Source organism: Galeopterus variegatus, unplaced genomic scaffold (assembly GCF_000696425.1).
Source record: "Galeopterus variegatus unplaced genomic scaffold, G_variegatus-3.0.2 Scaffold2114, whole genome shotgun sequence".
Taxonomy (NCBI): Eukaryota; Metazoa; Chordata; class Mammalia; order Dermoptera; family Cynocephalidae; genus Galeopterus; species Galeopterus variegatus.
This window is the reverse complement of record NW_007728225.1, coordinates 152,646-174,343: the sequence shown is the minus strand read 5'-3', so window position 1 is coordinate 174,343 and position 21,698 is coordinate 152,646. Positions and strand designations below refer to the sequence as shown.

At 36.8% G+C, this 21,698-nt stretch overlaps 1 protein-coding gene across 12 annotated transcripts in view; it reads right to left on the bottom strand.

The window, feature by feature from the left end:
• Nucleotides 1-21,698, bottom strand: part of PUM1 (pumilio RNA-binding family member 1) — a 127,230-nt gene that overhangs the window by 20,041 nt on the left and 85,491 nt on the right. For 10 of the 12 annotated variants that reach the window (XM_008580500.1, XM_008580501.1, XM_008580502.1 and 7 more), the window contains 6 exons: nt 19,537-19,688; nt 14,681-14,819; nt 13,137-13,280; nt 12,033-12,329; nt 10,692-10,928; nt 724-991 (listed from right to left, as the gene is read on the bottom strand). In XM_008580500.1, coding sequence (XP_008578722.1) covers nt 724-991; nt 10,692-10,928; nt 12,033-12,329; nt 13,137-13,280; nt 14,681-14,819; nt 19,537-19,688 — 1,237 coding nt within the window. The remainder of the gene's footprint in view (nt 1-723; nt 992-10,691; nt 10,929-12,032; nt 12,330-13,136; nt 13,281-14,680; nt 14,820-19,536; nt 19,689-21,698) is intronic. The other 2 variants (XM_008580503.1, XM_008580504.1) reach the window with 1 other exon arrangement.

Below are 21,698 nucleotides of genomic sequence, written 5' to 3'. Positions count from 1 at the left end.
GTTGTCCCTGAATTGGGCCTATAAGATTCAACCATGAAATCCTTGCCCACTAGCAAGCTGGCAGAACTTAAAGAGGTAGGCTCTTTAGAAACTGTTTCACTGGACACAGTCAAAGAGAAAGAAATGCAAAAGGAGAGAAATGGGAAAGAAGGATGGGTGATGTCGCCATAATTATGCATCATCCCTGGGACTAGGTTCCCTTTCTGTGAAGCCCACTGGAGCAGTCAAACAGGAAAGGGTAACCCAAGCCAGATTCTGTCTTCTATAATAGCATCTTCCCTCACCTCTACACAGACTCTCACTTCTACAGAGAGGAACAGCAAAGTGATAGAGTTGTCTTACTCAGAAGTGCTGAGATACAAAGTTGCATGCGAATAATGTCTCTTTGAGAGCAAAAGATTCTTTGTACACAAAGTAGCAAAGTGTGTGCATAACTTTGTGTTAAGTATTTCTGTTTCTTATGAATTAGAAACAGCAAGCTACTCTTCCAGAAAGGTAAAAGATTTTAAAATGTGCTCCAGACTAAAGGCTATTTTTAAACACTTGTTTATCTGGTGACCCTCATATCCACATCCCTTTGAAATAAATAATGGGAAGCATACTAAGAGGCATGCTTTGTTTAAATTATTATATGAACACTTATTTTAACATATACCTATCTGAGGAATGGAATTTAAGGCATTAAGATTTCAGTTACCTTAAGTGCCAAAGCCAAGTCCTCACCTGGACCCATGCTGGTCTTGGGAAAATTCCATTATATGTCCAGCAATCTCCCGCAGTTGTAAATTGGGATACCGGTTATTTCGGAAATCTTCCAGAAGCCTACTCCTGCCAGAAGGCATGACATCAGACATTCCATATCGCAAACGAGAGGAAGAAAAAAGAGTGCTGCTAGGGCTGAAGAGGCTGGAAGCACTGCTTGCACTGCGGTACTTGGCTTCAGCGCCTGGAGCAGCAGAGATGTATCTTCCACTACCATTTGTGAGTCCTCCTGTAGATTACAGAATAGAAGAACTTAAGACCATTCTTAAGGAACTTCATTCAAGAGAAGAAAAATCATCCCACATATAAAAGCCTGCATCATCTCTGATTTCTTCAATTCTGTTGGCTTTTGTGTTAAGACTCAATTCTATCAATATCAGGACTTTCATAAGGCTAACTCAACAACCTGGAAGGAAACTACTGCACAAAGATTGAGAGGGGGGGATGCTTTTACCACTAATAGTAGACTGTTAGCAAGAATAGAGCAATGGTTAGCAAAGCCCTTAGTAAATAAAATGAGGAGAAATCGTGCCTACTGTGTGAACCCAGCACCTGATGACCAACAGTATGGCATCAGAAAATACAAAATGCACTGAAATCTCAGTGGTTTTCCACTCTAAGCTCTACAGAGATTTCTTCCATTCTTAAATAACCACCACTCCCAACTGAAACATACCCTAAAAAATCAGGGTACCTAAATTAGTCTGTTTTATATAGGGGACCCTCAAAAATCTTTCTCTGAAAGAATCACTTTGCAGCAGAATAGAAGTTTAAAAATCACTACGATATCCCAAGTCAAGTATTAGACATAAAGTGTAGAAAAAAGGAGATATACTTTGAAATAGAAGGTTTTTAAATTATTCATCACAAATGTGTAGCCCCAAACAATTTCTATTGGTACAGAGCTTGAAATGATTGCAGAAGCAACAACCTTTATGACACTAATGCTGCTGGTTTGACTGGTGAAAAGGGAATAATAATTGTGAATCCCACAGATAAAAGTGATAGGACCAAAAGGCTTACCAAAATGTAAAACAGCATTATAAATTATAACAAGTATATATTTTCAATCTTTTTTTTTTTTTTAAACAATGTTTTTTTGTTGTTGTTGTTGTTTTTTAACTTTAAATTGAACTCTAAAAAGGATATGGAGCCTTTTTGGAGTTGATTTTTCCTATTTTTTTTTTTTTTAAACAATGTTTTTTTGTTGTTGTTGTTGTTTTTTAACTTTAAATTGAACTCTAAAAAGGATATGGAGCCTTTTTGGAGTTGATTTTTCCTATTTTTTTTTTTTTTTAAAGCAAAGTAGGTAAGAAATACCACATAAACCACAAAGAGCTTACATGAATAACAAAATTCAGAATCCATGGGGAAAATCACCCAATATGAACTGCTTGTTAACGTCTTCATGAGTTTTAATGAATGTCTGGTTTGTAGTTTAATGGTTGTTACAAAAAGATACCTGGCTTGGACTTCTCCACAGAAGTCCAGGGCCCAGTTTCAAAGGTCTGGGTCTCAATGAAAGTGATGAAACCAAAAGGAAATGGCTCAATGTTAAAATTTATAAAATATTTAGTGTGTACTTGTCCTATACCCAGCTCTTTGCTAAAAGTTTTTAATATACACTCTCTAGGGAATTCTCACTGGCATTTTGGAAAAGGAGTTTTTAATTCCCACTTACATAACAGGACATTAAGGCCCACAGAGATGAAATGCTCATCCAAAGACACAAAACCCAAAATTGTCATGACCAGAATTTAGAACAGGGCTCTTGACTACAGGTTTAGGGCTCTTGCAATTACATGAGCCTCATTGTCAGACTTAGTTACATTCAACTTTTCTTGTTCTACAGGACATTCCTGTCAAATTCCACAGTACTTCTTAACCTAAATGGAAAACATTTTTCTAAAGAAAGGAAGAAAGTAGATTTATATGAAATGAAAGCAGCCATATGACTATTCTTTATTCCATTTCAGAAACATTTTTTTCTTCCCTGTCTGAGATTAGGGAGAAATGTGCAAAGAGGTGGTAATAAGGTAGGCCGGTAAGTGCCGGGAGAGTGTGACAATACCAACATGCCTAAGAAGAAGGAATTGCACAAACACATGAAGTTTTTAAAACAATTTAAAGGTATCTTAAGAACCTAGTCACTGACCAAGGTGGAAGGTATACTGGAAGGTAACTATGTCCTTGGTGACAATGTTGAATGATGGGACAAACCAATCCTGAATACTGCACTATCACTATACTTCTGGTTATACGAGCCAACAAATGCACTCCTTGTTTAAGCCATTACTGGTTGGATTTTCTGTTACTGTGGCCAAAAACATACTGACTAATCCATAACACAAAGGGCTAGAGTAAATAACAGTTAATATACCTACAATAAAAGTTTATACGTTTGCTCTGAAGTTTTGATTTTTGGCTCTGATCTTTGTGGATGCCAGACAGGTATATACACAGGGAGGCAGGTGGGCGCGCGTGCGCACGCACACACACAGATTTTATTACTGAGAAAGAAAGAAGTATGCAAAACCCTGAAATGGAAAAGAGAAGTTCCCAGATACTAAATTATAAATAGCAAGCTGACAGTCCACAGACGTATTTTTGATTGGGCCAAGTGATATTTCTTTAAACATAAACCAATGCTTAAATTTTTGCTTAAAATTGTAGTTACGTGGTGGTTTTTGAAAAGATGCCTGGCAAATAGTCGACTATCAGTAAATATTTGTTGACTGAATCTCATTTAGATGGGGAATATGCCAAAATGTATTTTCCAGTTCACAATAGTCTGCACACCTACACGTACTCTCACACGAACAATTATAGCCCTGGAGTTGGGCCCTGGAGGTGCTTGAATATGCAATCCCTGTTTAAAAAGGAACATTTCTCGTAAGACCTTCAAAGGAGTCTCTTAGTGATTTCATGGTATTCTACAGTATTGTGACAGTGGTGGATTTCATAGGGTTGTGTCCTATGACAACTACCCACTGAAATTAAGGATCTAAATGTTTTATCTACATTAACATGTGCTTCAGTTTTTTCATTAAATGTTTTTCTGCCAGTGGCCATCTAGTATTCCATCTTATTGCTGTGTGGAGTGTTCTTGTTTGTTTTTTGTACTCATAGATCTAAAAGATGCCTAATGGACAAAGCCCTGCCTTCCCAACTTTAAAGAAAATTTCCCTAGGTCCCCAACACCTGGCTTTGTATTTAATACAGGTAGAGACAACACTGCTCATCAACATGTTTTAAAAATAAGTTCTCCCCAGCTCACTCCCTAACACCACAACAAGGTAGCCCTAAATTAAAATAAGCCGAAGACTGATGGTCTTTACTGCGTGATAATAATAAGTACAAAGAACATTAATTTCCAAATGGTTAGTTTTATGGATGATAATTCTCTTTAGGAGAACCAGGGTGAAATCACAAAATACTGCATTTCAATTCAGAATAGCGAAGTATCTAATGGCACATATGTGACAGGCAAACAACCAAAAATTAGTACAGGTTACTGACCAATAACTTAGAAACTCCTATTTCAGTTCAGGAAAGGACAGAAAAAGGCATTTTGCATTTGAGTCTGCTTTTCCTAAAAGATTAAGGAAGATACAACCTTGAATTTAAGGACAGAAAGAATAAATTTTGGGAAGACAGTAATTCTATCATGATAATAAAACTAAAGGAGTACACTCTTTTGAACTTTTGACCTCATTTTTACTGGATTTCAACCATGTAGGAATGAACAAGCACATACTCTCTTCCAGGACACATGAAAAGCCCTGGGATTGTCAACTATGCACTTAATACAGGTTGAACATCCCCAATTCAAATATCCAAAGTCCAAAAAGCTCCAAAATCTGAGACTTTCTCAGCGATGATATGACCCTCAAAATAAATGCTCGTTGAGTACTTTGGATTTTGGATTAGGGTTGCTCAATTGCTATGTATTCTGCAAATATTTCAAAATTCTAAAAAATCTCAAATGTACTCTGGTCCTGAGCATTTGGGATAAGGGATACTAAACATGTAATGAATTGTATCTGCTACCTCTTGATGCCTTAAGAGTTTTTAAATGGTATAACCTGGGTACTGTGCAGAAAACCCAAAAGCATGGAGAAGCATTCCAGTAGACGGGGAGGGGATGGGTATAGGATGAAGAGATCTATGAGGAGCAAGGACATGAAGCCATTAAGTATCAGACTTTTGAGACACATTCATATCCCTTATTTTTCTTTTTGAGATGGGAGGCAGAATTTACTAGAAATGGGTGTTTTAGCTATAGGTGAGGGCTTAATGCCTTCACCTAACCCACATATAAGCTACAAATGATGGCTATAGATCTAGTTATTAATAATAATGATAATATTATTAACTAACACCAATAATTACAAAAATAGTATGGTTAAATTGAGAAACATAACACATACATAAACCAAGCAAAATAAATACTTGCAGTATCTGCCTTGCTCAGGATCACAAAAAAATATTATATGTATTACCAAGCATGCACATTCATGTGTGTGTATACATGTATAGGGGAAATGGAAGGAAGAGATTGTAAGAAAGAAGATTTCACTTTTTAAAAAGTTATAACTTTATGCCAACAAATTTGACAGCTTAGATGAAATGAAAAAATTCCTAGGAAGTCACCAATTACCAAAATTGACTCAAGAAAAATTACAAAATCTAAACCTGTAATACCTATAAGAGGTAAAGAAACTGAATTAGTGATTTAAAATCTTACCACAAATAAATAAATGCCCAAGCCAAGATGGCTTCGCTGGTGGATTTTACCAATGTTTAAAGTAGAAATGATGCCAATACTCCACAACTCTTCCCGAAAATACAGGGGAGTGGTATACTTCAAACTCATGCTATAAGGTCAATATCACCCAGATTCCAAGTCACACAAAGACATCGCAAGAAAGGAAAATAATAGATATCCTTTGTGAATACAAATGCAGAAATTCTCAATAGAAATATTAACAAACCAAATCCAACATGACTATGTAGGATTTATCCCTGGAATGCAAAGTTGAATTAACATCTGAACATAAATTAACGCAATATACCATATTCACAGAATAAAAACCACATGATCATCAGTAAATGCAGAAAAATTATTTGACAAAAGCCAAAACCCACTCAGGGCAAAAACTCTAAAAAAAACCTTGGAATAGAAGGAAATTTCCTCAACCTAATAAAGGGCATCCATTAAAAGCCAACTGTGATCATACTTAAAGGTAAAAGACGAACACTTTACCCCCAAGATCAGGAAAAAGGTGAGGACGTGTGCTTTCATCTATCCTATTTAACACAGTATTGGAGGTTCTACCCAGTGCAATCAGGAAAGAAAAAGAAATAAAAGGCATCCAGATTCGAAACTGTCTTTATTCTCAGGTGATATGATCCTTTATACAGAAAATCTTAAGGAATCCATGCAAAACCATTAGAACTAATAAACAACTACAGCAAAATCGCAGATCAATATACAAAAATCAATCATAAAGCAAGCAAAAAACAATCCAAAAATAAAACTAGAATGCAATTCCATTCATAATAGCATCAAAAAACATATATACCTAGAAATAAATTTAACAAAAGAAGCATAAGACACACAAAATTACAAAACTTTACTTAGGAAAATAGTGCTGGAACAACTAGATATCCACATGAAAAAAGATGACTCCTTACCTCACACAACACACAAAATTAACTCAAAATGGATCACAGACTTAAGTGTAAAAGCAAAAACAATAAAATTTTTAGAACAAAACATAGGAGAATATCTTCAAGACCTTGAGTTAGGCAAAGACGTCTTAAGGACTGTACCAAAAGCATGATAAATTGGACCTCATTAAAGTAAAAAACTAGTGCATTTCAAAAGACACCATTCTAAAAATGAAAAATACAAAAGATCAGGAGAAAATATATGCAAAGTACATATCCATACTTGTATCCACAATGTACAAAGAACTTCAATAACTCAATAAGACAAACAACCCAAATTTTAAAATGGGAAAAAAATATGAGCAGACAGTCCAAAGATAAACAAATGGTTAATAAGCACACAGTAAGATGCTTTACATCATTAGTCATCAGGGAAATAAAAAATAAAACCACAATGAGATACCATTTCATGCCCAGTAGAAGACAGACAACAACAGATGTTGGTGAGGAAGTGGAGAGAAACTGAAAACCTTATATAACTGCTGGAAGGAATGTAAAATGGTGCACCAATTTGTAATGCTGTCTGGCAGTTTCTCAAATTTACTCCTACAGAAATGAAAACATGTCCACAAAAAGGCCCACACACAGATGTTCACAGCAGCATTATTTCTAACAGCCAAAAACTGATCAAATGTCCATCACCTGTGAGTGAAAGACAAAATGCATACCACGTTGATAAAATGGAAGGCAACTCAATAATAAAAAGGAATAAACTACTGACACATGCTATATCATGAATGAGTCTCAAAAGCATACAAAGGGGAAAAAGCTGGACAGAAGAGACCAAATATTATATGTTTCCACTTACATAAAATGTACAGAAAATGCAAACTTAGAGATAGAAAGTAGATCAGTAATTGACTGGGGCTGGGGTAGGAATGGGGATGAACCGCAAATGCACATGTGGGATCTTACTGAGGAGATGAAAAGTATTCTAAAATAGATTTATGATAATGATTGCACAACTCAGTTACTAAAATTTGTTCAATAGTACACTTGAAATGGGTGAATATCATTATACGTAAAACATAACTCAAGGGCTGGCCCAGTGGCGCACTGCTACAGTGCGCTGCTTGGGAGCGTGGTGGCGCTCCCGCCGAGGGTTCGGATCCCACATACAGACCAGTTCCCGCTCACTGGCTGAGCGAGGTGTGGGAGCAACACCGAGGGTTGCGATCCCGTTGCCGGTCCCGGTCCGGTACGGGCGCGACACTGAGGGTTGCGATCCGTTGCCGGACACGAAAAAAGAATCCCGTTGCCGGTCCCGGTCCGGTACGGGCGCGACACTGAGGGTTGCGATCCGTTGCCGGACACGAAAAAAGAATCCCGTTGCCGGTCCCGGTCCGGTACGGGCGCGACACTGAGGGTTGCGATCCGTTGCCGGACACGAAAAAAGACAAAAAGGAAAAAAAAAAACCATAACTCAATAAAGTTGTTTTGTTGTTTGTTTTTTAAGTCTAGATTTTAAACTATTGCTAATGAAACATCATTGAAGATTAAGTAGGTGCTCAGTAAGTGATTGCTGAATGAATAATGGGAAAAATTAAAAAGCATGTCACTGATTTTTTTAGAATGTCCTAACACATCTGACTACTGGAAGGAATTGTAAAAATGATGCGATTGAGAAAAGATCCACATTGGTACAACAGAGATATGGGAAGGTACGTGCATTCAAACACTTACTGGCTGTGTTGTATTAAGAAATTCATTAAACTATGCTGAGCTTAAGTTTCCACATGTAGAAGAGTTAATAAAATGCTTAGTATGGTTGATTGTTATCCAACAACTGATGGCTGGTTGTAGCAGTAAAGTAGTAGTAATAACAGAAGATGTATTAGGTGTGGCTCAATATATAATTGGTAAAGAAATAATAAGTTTCTTGCACCAAAATATCTTTAGGACCTTTGTATGGACATTGTTAGAAACCAATTACCAGACCTATATTTCCTTTAGGTTAAGACTAACGCATAGAAGAGCCCTTTTCTCAAGGAAACAGACTGAGCTGAAGAAAAGCTCTACCAATCACGACATAGTGTTCCTCAGGAATGGCAAATCCAATGCTGCTTCAACGAGGTAAATTTTTTAAAGGGGAAGAGATGTTAAACATAAAACTAGGCAGGCAGTAAAAGTCATTAAAACAAAAAATTAACTCATACCAACAGTTATTTTTTAGTTCACAGGGAAGACATGAATCAAGAAGTATTTCATTAAATTGCTAATACACTGAAAGAGGAAAATCACCATGCACACATATAATATTCCCAGCTTCATTTTCACACACCAAGAGCCAGAGCATTTAGTTCAGGAACTGACAAACTACATCCCACAGAATAAATCTGGCCTGCCACCTATTTTTATAAATAAAGTTTTATTAGAAGATAGCTACATACTCATTCATTTACATTTTGTCTGTGGCTCCTTTCACACTCCAACAGCAGAGCTGAATATTTATTCACTACGGAGACAATCTGGTCCACAAAACTAAAACATTTACTCTCTGGCTCTTTACAAAAAAAATTTTTGCATTGTTTGTTTATTTAGTACTTAATATGGGATAACATACTTCAAGTGTTTAAACCAAGAAATTTCAAGATAATATTTCTGGGTCTGATGATACACTGGTTCAAAATATATCCTGGTCATTATCTTGTAATAGGATATACATTTAATGCATGCTCTGAAGTCAAAGGGCGTAATTCTAAATTTGTTCAAATCTGAGATGACCTAGGCAAGATATTAAGTCCTGAGATGCAGTTTCTTCACATCTGTAACATTGTGGATAATACCTATACCTTCCAGAGTTATAGGTACTGGACCCAAACTATTAACACTAGCAGGTAAATGTTAGGTCAGTGAATGTTAGTTAGTTCCTTTCTTCTATCCACATATCAAACTCAGACTTTCACTTTCACTCTCCTGATTCTGCATTAATCATCAGTCTTTAAAGCCAGACATTCTGTCACTAGGAAACACTGTTGTAATGCACCCCATTCCCTTATTCATGCCTTATGAACCTACCAGTCAGGAATGTCCCTGCAACTTTTCTATAAAAGTATCCATATATAACCTGAGACAATGAGTTCTACAACAGTAGTTCTCACTGTATAAAACTTCAGAATACACACACGAATATGTACAATATATATAAGCATAGTTTTGCCTTAAAACTCTCTCAAACTCAGAGACATCACTCTTAATTCTAGAATAACTCTACTATACTACCCACTTCAGACTTTTCTTGACTTTTATAAATCAATTCCCAGTCTTTGTCTTTCTAAATTGAAAGCATCCTATTCATTTTTAGTCAGTCCTCACTTCTGAGTTCATCCATGGACTTAGTGTCCTGGTTTGCATGATAAATTTTATAATCACTACTTCTAGGTCTCAACTTTCCCCATTTAGAAAATAAATCAATATTCCAAAATCCAAACTTGATAAATAACTGGGGGAGCAGAATGTGCACCATGTTTCTGAGAGAAAAAAACATCTCCCATCTTCTGAAAAGACTTAGAGATTTGCCACCAAAAATGCAAATATAATTTTCTTTTCATTCTTACAGATGCTCTTTGGGATCCTCTTTTCCCTCTTTATTTTCTAGAATCTAGATGGTAACATTCTTAAAATCCCATACATAAATCAACGTAAATATATCACAGGGAAATATACATTTGCTCATTAGCATATTGTGTAGTTTAAGAGTATATTTACAAATATTTAAGAATTTGGTAAAAATTTTTAAATAAAATGTTTTATGTGAAAAAGCAAGATGTTAAACACATACACACAGGAGGGGGATACCTGAAAAGAAATAATGCAAAATACTAATTGTGGTGGTATTTAAAGTGATGTTACTAGGTGAATAAATTCTTTTTCTCTGTCTGTGTTTTCCAGGCTCACTGAAATGAGCCAGTATTGTGTTTATAATGAAAGACTCTCAGAAATAACCAAAGAACAAAACGTTCACACTAAAGCTGAAGTGAATATATGGGGGATGTATCCAAACTCTGAAAAATCCAAAACTGCTAAACTATTTATACATATAGACTAAATAACATGAGGTATTTACGGAAAGCAAAGAACACCTAGGACACTTCTAGGATAAAGGGGTTGTCCTTTGCTTGTGCAAAGTACTTGTAATGTCATCAGTGGCAAGAGATTGCTAGAGTTCAAGGTGGTGTTAGAGTAATGATTCTTACCCAAGTTTAAGCTTGAAGAGGATCCATGTGAAGAGAGGGAAGGAGGTGGTGTCTGTGAATGTCCTGGTCCCTGACTAGGGAGAGGCATGCCCACGGGTCCAGGAGAGGAGGAAAAGCTAAGGCCGTTATAAAAACTGTGTCCAATGGGGGTCAAGCTGCTCGATGTCCTCTTATAAAGGTCACTGCTGCCAGTCAGGGAGTCACGGCGGGAGCCACTGCCAGTGTTGGAGTTTGCAACTAAAATGGAATTAAAACAATGCAGATAAGAGCAGGCCTGTTCTTCGAAGAACAAGCCCAGTGACCTGTCCTAACACTTTGATCCAGACTCCTTACCACCGCAAATCTGTCAGCAGAGACAGCCTAACTATTAATGTAGCAGTTCTAGGGGCAGATAAAGTAATAAAGAGGACATGGCTCAGGTTAACATGAAACTTCTGTTCAAACCATCACACATATGCCAAATTTACCTTCCTTTGGTGTCATATATTATGGGATGGGAAGGGTTAAAAAGCTCTGACGGCCACATGAGCTATGGAAAAGGTGAAAGAAAATGGACTTGAAAGAATGCCTTTCATCAACCCAAAGGTTCTAGTAGAAAAATGGAATATAGAAAAAAGATATGTAAATGGGGTACTGCCCCACTACACAAGTCTTATATATATATATGAAAGCCTGTTTTCTCAGTGGGTTCAATGGAGAGTTACAACTACCCCCCAAATCCAATTAACATACTTTCAACTATGCCCTTCTGTTTTGGGATCACATTGTTTTAAAACCTCTGAAATTATCCCATTGTTCACCTTACTACATTCCTGCTTTTTTTTCCTCTATCAAAACATTAAAAATGTCTTGGTCTAATATCCATCCTCCCAATTTCCACAATGTCTACCTTAATTCTGCTCAAAAGACTGGAGAAAACTCTCAAATCTTTAAGGCCTGCAGGCCGACTACTCAGCTCCGTCTGACTATGGAGTGCTCAGCCCTGTGAACTCTGATGACTCCTCCTCACTCAGTTTTTAGCATCCACACTTCTACAGTTCCCTCCACATTCTTCTCAATGCCTATAAAAATGTCCCCTGGTTTTCAACCCTGAAAACAAACGGACAATGTGAGTATAAATAAGCGGCAACATAAGTATGGACCTGGAATAGACCCCAAATGTGTAACCTGATTTCAACAGTCCACCATCTCAAAGATTATGTGGGATGGCTGGATTCCCACAGGGTTCAGTCCAGATCTGCCTGTGGTTTCTGTCCAGGGCTCCATGCATTGTCAATGTTCTAGAAAGACTGTAAAAATTATTAAAATTCAATTTTAACAGCACATCAGTCTGGTTTCTACCTGCTGTTCCAAACCCTCCGAGGGCTGATCCCAGAGTGGCGCCGAGAGAACTGTTACTTCCAAATCCCAATGATGTGTTGGCAGGCTGGGCAGAGCCCTGGGAGAAGAGGGAGCTGCTCTGTGAATTGCTGCTCAGAGAGTTGTTGCCGTAGAAAGAGCTGGATGCCAGGTTGTTACTGGGCTGCTGCTGGGGCTGGGGCTGAGGCTGCTGGGTTCCTAAAGGGCGAAATGGTCCATTTGTTGTTCCAGCAAGACCACCGGCTGCTCCATTTGCTGAAGCTGCAGCCGCTGCAACAGCTATGAAGAAGAAAGCGAACCGTATGGCTATGAAAGGGATTGGCCACACGTCCAAACTACACTTTTATCCTTTTTTAAAAAAACCTTTTAATGCTGCCTATCTTTTCAAGGCAGACACAAACTTTGTAAAGAACTATACAAATCTGTCTTTGATCCCTCCATCTGAAGTTCTATTTCTACTTTCAATTTGAAATCAAAATACCACTGGAGCAAGTTCACTATGTTGGTAGCTTTAAAAAGCCTATAGTTTAAAAGGGTACAAACAACAATTGTGCCCATTAAATACAACTACTTCCTAAAATCTCAAATTCCGCTAGTATCTATGTTGAGGTTTTTTCCCAGAAACACTGTCATTCATATACCAAAGTATCTGAAATTCCTATTTTAGCATATTTTACTCTCTTTAATCAAATGTATTACTCTGCCACTTCTCATTCTTCTTTCCCACTTCCTCCACCTTGCCCCATGCCAAAAAACACCCACCCCCTCCAAAATTATCTTGAAATAATTACTTGGATTTCTGTGAAATTAGTCTTGAACTTCTGCCAACCATGCCATTCTGTGTAAAGCAACTTCCTATGTTGTTAGTAGAGCCGGTCCTTACTTATTACCAAATGGTACACGCCCATCAACAGAATCAGAATCCACCAAGGTCACTTGTTACCTCTGATTCTCTCTTTGAAATATTATAGGGCAGAACTGCTATGCTGAGAATTGTCAAATAAAACATATTTCAACATACTCTAAGAATCTCATCAGTCACCCCTTTTAGATCTCTGACAGGAGTCCACTAAGACATAACCTCACCTGCTTGTGCGGCTGAGGAACTAATGATGACTGGGGCAGGAGCTACAAGACGAACAGGAGCTCCAAGACCATTTCTCGCTCCTGCATTCACCACAAGGGCACCAGTTTGGTCATAGTAAGCTGCAGGAGCCAATACCGGATAACCTGGGAATATCAAGCCAATATTATAAATATATACATATTAAACAAACAATTGTCTCCTGGGCACCAGCATAATGCAAATAGTCACAAATTCCGCTTCAGGATCGGACAGACCTAGATTTGTATTCTGGCTCCACCCCTTAAATAGCTGAATGACCCTAAATCTCTGGGCATCCATTTCCTCATCTGTAAAATAAAAGTAACGGTACCATCTGCCTCATAAAGTTCTTGTGAAGATTAAGTTCAAAGACAAATGTGAAGGATCTAGTATGATGTCTGGCACATAAGTATACAGTAAAGGGTAGTGTTACTTACCATCTGCTAAGTGTTAGTAAGGTCATTTAGTAGGATAGGGAAAAATTGTGTTCTTCAATTTGCCGGCCAAGGTTATCACCAGCAATCATACACTGACAATTTTTTTAAATGTTTTCTTGACTAAACAAATAACAGAGGCTAAAAATGATTACAACAATCATAGCACTTTTGTACCACATCATAATCTATGTACAAATATCCTGCAAGTTAGTAGGAAAAACATAGACAAGCTTCAATTAACAAAATATTTCAATACTATGTGAGACGGAATCTCCAAATCGTAGTTTGAGCCATGAGAAAATTCAGGTGACTACCTAACACAATTGCTTAGTAACTAACTAAATAAATGAAGCAAGTTAAAGTTATTCACTGAATTCATAAACAGATTTGTTAATTTGGCTATGTTCCAGTCAGCAAAGGTCCAGGTCTCACAAGGACTGTTTTCAAATGAAGAACATCAGGCTGGCCAGTTATCTCACAGTGAGTTAAAGCATAGCATTTTACCACTAAGGTCAAGGGTTCAGATCCCTAGTACCGAACAGCAGCCAAAAAATAAAATAAAATGAAGAACATTAAACAAATACAATCCCATGCGAAGTACAGGACCAGAGAGGTGACAGTGAACCAAGAACAACATATATTCAAGATATATCTTTATTTCAGAGGTAGGCAGCTAAAAAGCATCTCTGCTACTGGTTTGGAAGAAATATTAGAAATGTAAGGGATAACCTCATCAAGGAATACCAGTAATTTCTTCCTAAATCATGTTGTTCAAAAATATGGGCATAAAGACTGAAGTCCTAGAGTGATACTAAAGTAGCCTGGCTGGCCTCGCCATCTATATATAGATTGCCACCAAAGAAAAACCACATATTTCAAGCTGTGTGAACATTCGCACATCTCCAACATGTAAGACAGCTCAGAACAATGCCCACATCAACGAACTATGGTCTAAGTGAGGGCAAATGTAGCCAGTCCCCAAATCATAATGAGCCTAACCTTTCAGCACTGCCCATTCTTCTCTATTTCACCCAAAACAAGCAGACTTCTCCCCCAAAGTATTAGGAGCAACAACGTAGCCTCCTTACCTGGCATGCCTGCAGCCAGACCTTGTCCAAATGCAAGGGCAGAATTCACTGCTGCAGCTGCCACTAGTGGATCTGTTTGCTGTCCCTGCTGGTTCTGATTTGGGGTCAAAGGACGCTGGCTGGCTCCTCCACGGAGAACCTGGGAAAGGGAGACAGAAATAAAGCAACTACTTTCTTCTCATTGAAAGTGTCTAAGACCTACCATGTGCTCAAGTTGGGATGACTTAAAAATTAATAGTTGGAAAACATTTTCCCTATAATGGTTTTACATGGTATGGCTGTTAGGGTAGAAATTCCACTAACAACATTTTATATAGTGAAACTTCATTCTACTATTCTTAGTTGAAACATACTACCTTTATAAGCAGTCGAAAGCCTATAAAAGTGATGATCCATTAACTAATCAAATATTAATGCCTACACCAAGTGGCAGATACTAGGGATAAAACAAAGAACAAGATAAAGCCCTGCCCTCATGAAGCTTTTATGCTAATGAATAAGAGACAATAAACAGTAATTATATAATGTCAGCACTCTGACAAAAAGTGGGTGAAGAAGAAAGAACCTGACGAAACAGGAGGGGGTGGTTCAGATAGGACATAAGTAATCTACCCACATATTTAAGTTAAAATATATATCATTAAAAAAACACACACACACAAAAGAAGTTATATTCTCTTCACAAGGAATGAGAACAATTTTCTCTACTTTTTAAAACTATTCCCATTCATCAAGGCCTAAGTGGCCCCAAATGAGCTAACCAGATTTGATTTAGGAGACTGCTGACCTGTTTTAATTTCTCCTCTCATAAATTCCACAAATATGTTCATCTAAATGGAGATGAGTATTAGTTGAATTCAGTGCAGAATACCAGTTCAGCCACTGTCATAAAGGTTCTTACTTTTTATTAATAAAATATAGGTATCAAGATGCTGGTAATCATTCTTATTCTGAATGATCTGAGGAATCTATTTCACAAGACCTATATACTCCAGCAAGTAAAAATACAAACCCACAGACCAAGGCTAAAATCACCAAAGCTTCTAACAATGTGTTTTACAATGTTTCCGCATGCACAGTTCTTGTCAGATCACTTTCAATTTGATTTCACTCTGCTATTTACAAAAGTTAAACATGTGGTCAAGAACCAGGATACAGATTATTCTTGGTAGCATTTGGTAAAAAGAGAAACACTAATAATTAATTAAATATTAATTAAACACTAATAATTAATTAAATATTTACTGAAAAAGGATAAGGTAAACGACGCTGTCCACACTGGCAAGAAGAGATGTGCGGACACTTAATTTACCCAAAGTTTTTTATTTCCTTATCTGTAAATAGTGAAGAGTTAACAAATCTTGAAGATTTGTTGGGAATATTAGAAATAATGTCTACAAGGCACAAGGCCTGATACACAGTACATAATCAACGACCAATCACTAATAACTATTATTTACAAAATATTACACAATTTATTTGTTTGTGGCCTAAAGAACCTAACCAACTTTACAAGACAAAGAGTGCTTCCTTCCAATTGAATAGATAGAAGAATCAAGGGGGTGCCGCACAAGTGAGTGTTTGGGCCAAGACAAGAGATGACTACCCAATAACCCAGAAGAGATTCCACTCTAAGAAAAGTAAACAGCATGTGCAGAATTATGGCAAAAACTAATAGTACAAAATTGCTGAAGAACTAAAAAAACAATAAAAGCATTGTTTTCACAGGGCATAAAGAACTAGGTTTAGTTAGGGGTTGTGTGAAAGGGCAGGGCTTGTACAGTAGACAAGGTGCCTGCAGAAAGAGGAAGTGAAGACTACTGACAAGTCTTGTTTTAATGGGAAGGAAAGCAACATATGTTAGCTTTTTGTCCACTTTCCAGAAATCTATGCAGTACCCATGACTATAAATCAAAGTTCTTAAGTTACCTGCCAATATTCATGCATTTTAATTTCATCAATAGCTGTCAAGTCTATGAATTTTATGGAAAGAGATATAAAATCTCACAAGAAAAAATTTTTTAAACTCTAATAAAATCAAAAAAAATGACTGAATACCTATTTTTAAAACACTACCCAAGGAGTTAGTTTACTGCCTATCTTGATGATACAGAAGCTGTTAAATTCTAATTTCTTTTCAATGGCATTGATTCAAACACAGCATTTGAAAGCAACCAATACACTAAAAGCAAGTAGAGGCTCAATGGAGATATTCTTTTTTTTTTTTCCTTTTTTGTCTTTTTTCGTGACTGGCAAGGGATCGCAACCCTCAGTGTCGCGCCCGTACCGGACCGGGACCGGCAACGGGATCGCAACCCTCGGTGTCGCACCCGCACCTCGCTCAGCCAGTGAGCGGGAACCGGTCTGTATGTGGGATCCGAACCCTCGGCAGGAGCGCCGCCGCGCTCCCAAGCGGCGCACTGCAGCAGTGTGCCACCGGGCCGGCCCTCAATGGAGATATTCTAATCAATGATCATTTATCCTTCTTATTCGTTCTCCACTGTTCTCTCTAGAATCATCTGCAGTCTCTCTTAATCTAGAACGTTCAGAAGCCATTCTGAACTCCTCCCTTTCAAAATGTAATATCCAACACCAAATCCCCAACCACTTTTACCACCTGTGTTTGGTACAACCCAATGTCCAGTATTATTTTTTTATTTTACAAACAGAAATAGAAAAGAAAAAAAATGTCTAAAAGGTCTAAAAGGAATCTTGAAGAAGGATGAAAAAGGAATTAGAAGAGTGAGCGGCTAGAATGTCACCAATTTCCTGAAAGTTCCAGCAATTAGATTTGGAATAGTAAGCACGCCTACACCACAACATATGTATGTTTTCTTATGAAATGTAAGAACCAAAAAGGCAAAGAGCAAAGTTTAAAAGAGCCCCTCATTTTAATTACTGTGACAAAGCAGTTCACTAAGAAAGCTATATCTTCCTCAAACACTTGAAACCAAAAACTGGGGGGCAGGGAGGAACTAAAACAATGGCTGCTTGCTAAAAGCTAGTACTAAAAACTTCTTAGTAGAGTATACAGTTATGGATAAAAGAAAACTCTGAAAAGTGAATGATTGCCATGTCCATTTTATAGCAAAAGAATATGCATTCACAGAAGTCATGCAACTTGCCCTAGGTGTGATAAGTTAATGGTAGAAAAAAGACCAGACCTCAGATTTTTAACTCTATACATTACAATACAGTCAAAAAACAGTAAGTTGTGAAGTAGAGACTTGTGTTCAAATCTTAACAACTTAATATTTGTGTGACCTTGGGCATACAAATTCCATTTCCTCTATCATGAAATTAGAAGTTGAATAATCTACAAATTAAAAAAAGAAAAATTATAGGTAAAGCACTTAGCTATACACAGAAAGCTTTTAGTAAATAGTAGTTATCGTTATTATTCTTGCTCACTATATTATAGCTAATTTTTAAATATTGCAATTACTTCAGTCTTCCATATCCACAATGATTTGCAGCCATTTAAACACAAACATCATTAGACAAAGAAATACAGACTTATCCACAAAGAAAAGCTATTAGAAAATCTACTTAATGCAGATCACTTATTTTGTCCATAAATTATTTACGGAATTTCCTTACACACCTGGTATTAGAACCGCACCACTTAATAACATCCCAAAAATTACCTTACTGTAAAATTACTGACTTAGGATAAAACAGAACTTTAAGACCTGTGTTTTTTCTGTAACTCTGTGGGTTCTAAAAAAAGTAAACATGTACTTTATGTACTTTCATGTATATTAGTAAGACTGATGAGAAGCAAAGGAGTCTTGTTTGAATTATATTATATGCACATGAATGAGCATGGTGTTTTACCCAAAAAGACAGCTGTTATTTGGCAATGTGTATCAAAAGCCTAAATGCTCTTCATTTGCTCCAGAAAAATTCCATTACTAGGAATTTACTCCAAGGAAATAATCATGAACTTATGCAAAGGATGTTAATCAGTCTCATTTACAACACCAAAATATTAGTAATACCAAATATAATAACTAGTCAAAATAAAGTATGTGATACCCTTTGATAGATTTAAATGTACTAGTTAATAGGTTATTTAAAAGAACATTAAATGGCATGAGAAAGTATGAAAATAGGATACAAACCCATGTGGACAGAATAATCCCAATTTTTAAGCAATTAAATAATAGGGCTAGAATAACAGATACTAAGCATATTAATATTATGGTTTTCTCACATAAGGATTTAGGGCATGTGTGTGTGCGCGTGTGTTTTCCAGTTCATCACAATTTTTAGCAATAGAGGTATTCTAGTGATCAGGGGGGAAAGCCTATTTCAAAAAAAACATACGTAAGTTTTACAGTTTACTATCCTTTCCCAACTTAATTAAAAAGCTTACTTAAGTTAACACAGATATGATAGGTTTATGATTTATATCCAACCCAAAAGGTATTTTAATTAGGCAGTCTAAAGAACTAGTACCTTCCCTTTGGTGGTAGGACATTTGCAAAACCTTGAAGTGATCTGAAACTGGTACTTAGCAGGTAAATATGGTATGGCAGCACAAAAATTTTACTGTCAGTCTAAAGATCCACTTTGCCACTTGCTAGCTATGTAATCTTAATTGGACAACCCTCTAAGCAGTTTTCTCATACATAAGTAAATTGAATTAATATCACCACCCCACCTAATTACACTGACCAAGTGCCTGAAACATAAAATACATTCTGTAAGCACAGTTAAATCTGAGCATGAACTCAGATAAAAACACATAAGATGGAATTCATGTATTGTAATATTAGGAGCAACATTACCTATTAATTATATACAATAACTAAAATTCACATTTAGATAGGGTAAATTTTGTTTACATTTACCTGCTGCTGTCCTTGCTGAGCCTGTGGGGTGGTCTGCTGATTAGCAGAATTAGTTGCTGCGGCAGCAGCAGCAGCTTGCTGCTGGAAAAGACTGGCAGGGTATACTCCCCAGGGTGTAACGCCATAATACTGGTGAGGGACCACAGCTGGGCCTAAAAGAAGCAAGAGAAAAGTAAAAAATATATATATATTTGGACTACTAAGAATCATCTCAGGGCTTCCAAAGACTACATCTGGCTTAGCAAATCCTACTGTAAAATATTAAGAATATACTGATTCATGCTAGCTAATCGTAAATTCCTTTATTGAAAACAGAAAATATATGATATCCTTACACCAAAGTCTTCTAAACTCAGTAATAAACTCCAGACCTAGGGGAAGAAGCCAGACAGGGACAAAACAATGGAGATATTAAAAAGGAGAATAACTAACAAAGTTGGAAGAGGTCAAATTCAAGAAGAGATAGGGAAATTGGCCTTAGAGAAAGGTGTTTTTTCCCTTGAGAAAGAGCAGATGTAGGAATAGATAAAGACAAAGTTTGTTGTCAGAAGGGAAATAAATGAAGTGTTTGTGTGCTTAAAGTGATAGACTATAACAAAAAAAGCTCAGTTGTATCCCACTTTCAATGGTGAGAATGGCCTCTTAGGTGATTGATAGGTACTGGAATCCTAAGTGCTTCATTAACTCCAAAAGCGTGAAAATTTATCAGTCTTCTAACAACAAAACACAATCAACTAAACTCCCACTGCTCAATTTCAAACAGTCTTGGTTTTATTTCTATTCTTAAAATCACAAAAGTCATTCAACAAAATTACATTCAGACATTGACATAAAAATTTAAATTTAAGACAAAGTTGAAACAAAAAATAGAAATAAAAAGTCCAACACCTTGACTTGTTAGAGACCTGCTGAGTATCCTAAACAAAACTAAGCTTTCTGTTTTAATACAAATTATCTGTTCACCTTCTTCGGCAAGCTACAGCTACACAAAGAGGAGGCAACAGAGATGTAACGGAGTTATGCACATAGCGACCTAGGCATGACAGAAATCTAAACCATGTAATTTTCTGATGAAGCTGGTGCAAGAAACACCAAGGATATCCATTTGCCAAACAAGAAAAGGCTCAAAGCCAGGTCTTCAAATCTGCTGAAACACATCTCCAATTTGAACTTTCTTAGTTAAAGCTCAGAGTTAAATATCTACAACTTGATTCACTAATAGTAACCAAACCTTACATTAGAGTTCCAAATATTACAGCTATTCTGACATACTACCTAATTCTGAAGAAACATATACTTAAGTAAAAATAAACTGGTACACGTTTTTGTTTTCCTATTTTAAACTTCTAGCACACAAATAAGTCAGACTGTATCAATGTCCAATAATATGCTTTGACATTTCTAATTTGGTATTTTCTGTACCTGTGGGTTTAGTGAAGATTAAGAAGCTCTGTTTACAAGCAAGGGTGCCCACTGTGAAACACTACACCTGGGTACAGAATGAAGGCACTGCTTAGAAAAGGTATGTTACGATACGAACTATTTTATTATAATAAGCAAATAGGTTCAAACATTTTTAACTTGTCATAACCTGAATAAAACAAAAAAAAACATACCTCCAAGTTAAAGAATGAGAATGATGGGTCCCCAAACTCATCTGACTAGTTTTCATAAAGCAGAGTGGCCTTGGGTAGTTGAAAAGAATGAGAGAAAAAAACAAAACAAAGGCCTCACTTGTAAAATGGGTATAATAGGTGTTAAGGGTATGACCATACCTACACATTAAAAGGATGAGTTGCAACCTGCAATGATAGTCCCGAGATTCCCCTGAAAGGCAACAGAGAGAACCTCTACTGGGCACCGACTACTATTAACATAAACAATTTACATTATCCTGTAAATTTTTTCAACCGGCATTTCTACTACTTCACCCTAGTCATGTGGCCTATGATTGAATTGAGGAATAATCCTTGGACAATTAATTGAGCTCAGCTCATAAGGATGCCTGTTTCAATTCCTGTGTGATTAACACCCAATAAGAATACACAGTTCTACAGTTTGGGTAGTAAATATTTCCTGTTATGTGTGAAAGTACTTAAGTGATTTTCAGTCTAGCTCATTTGATGAGTACAAAAACCAAGATTCTCATCAACAAACTATCA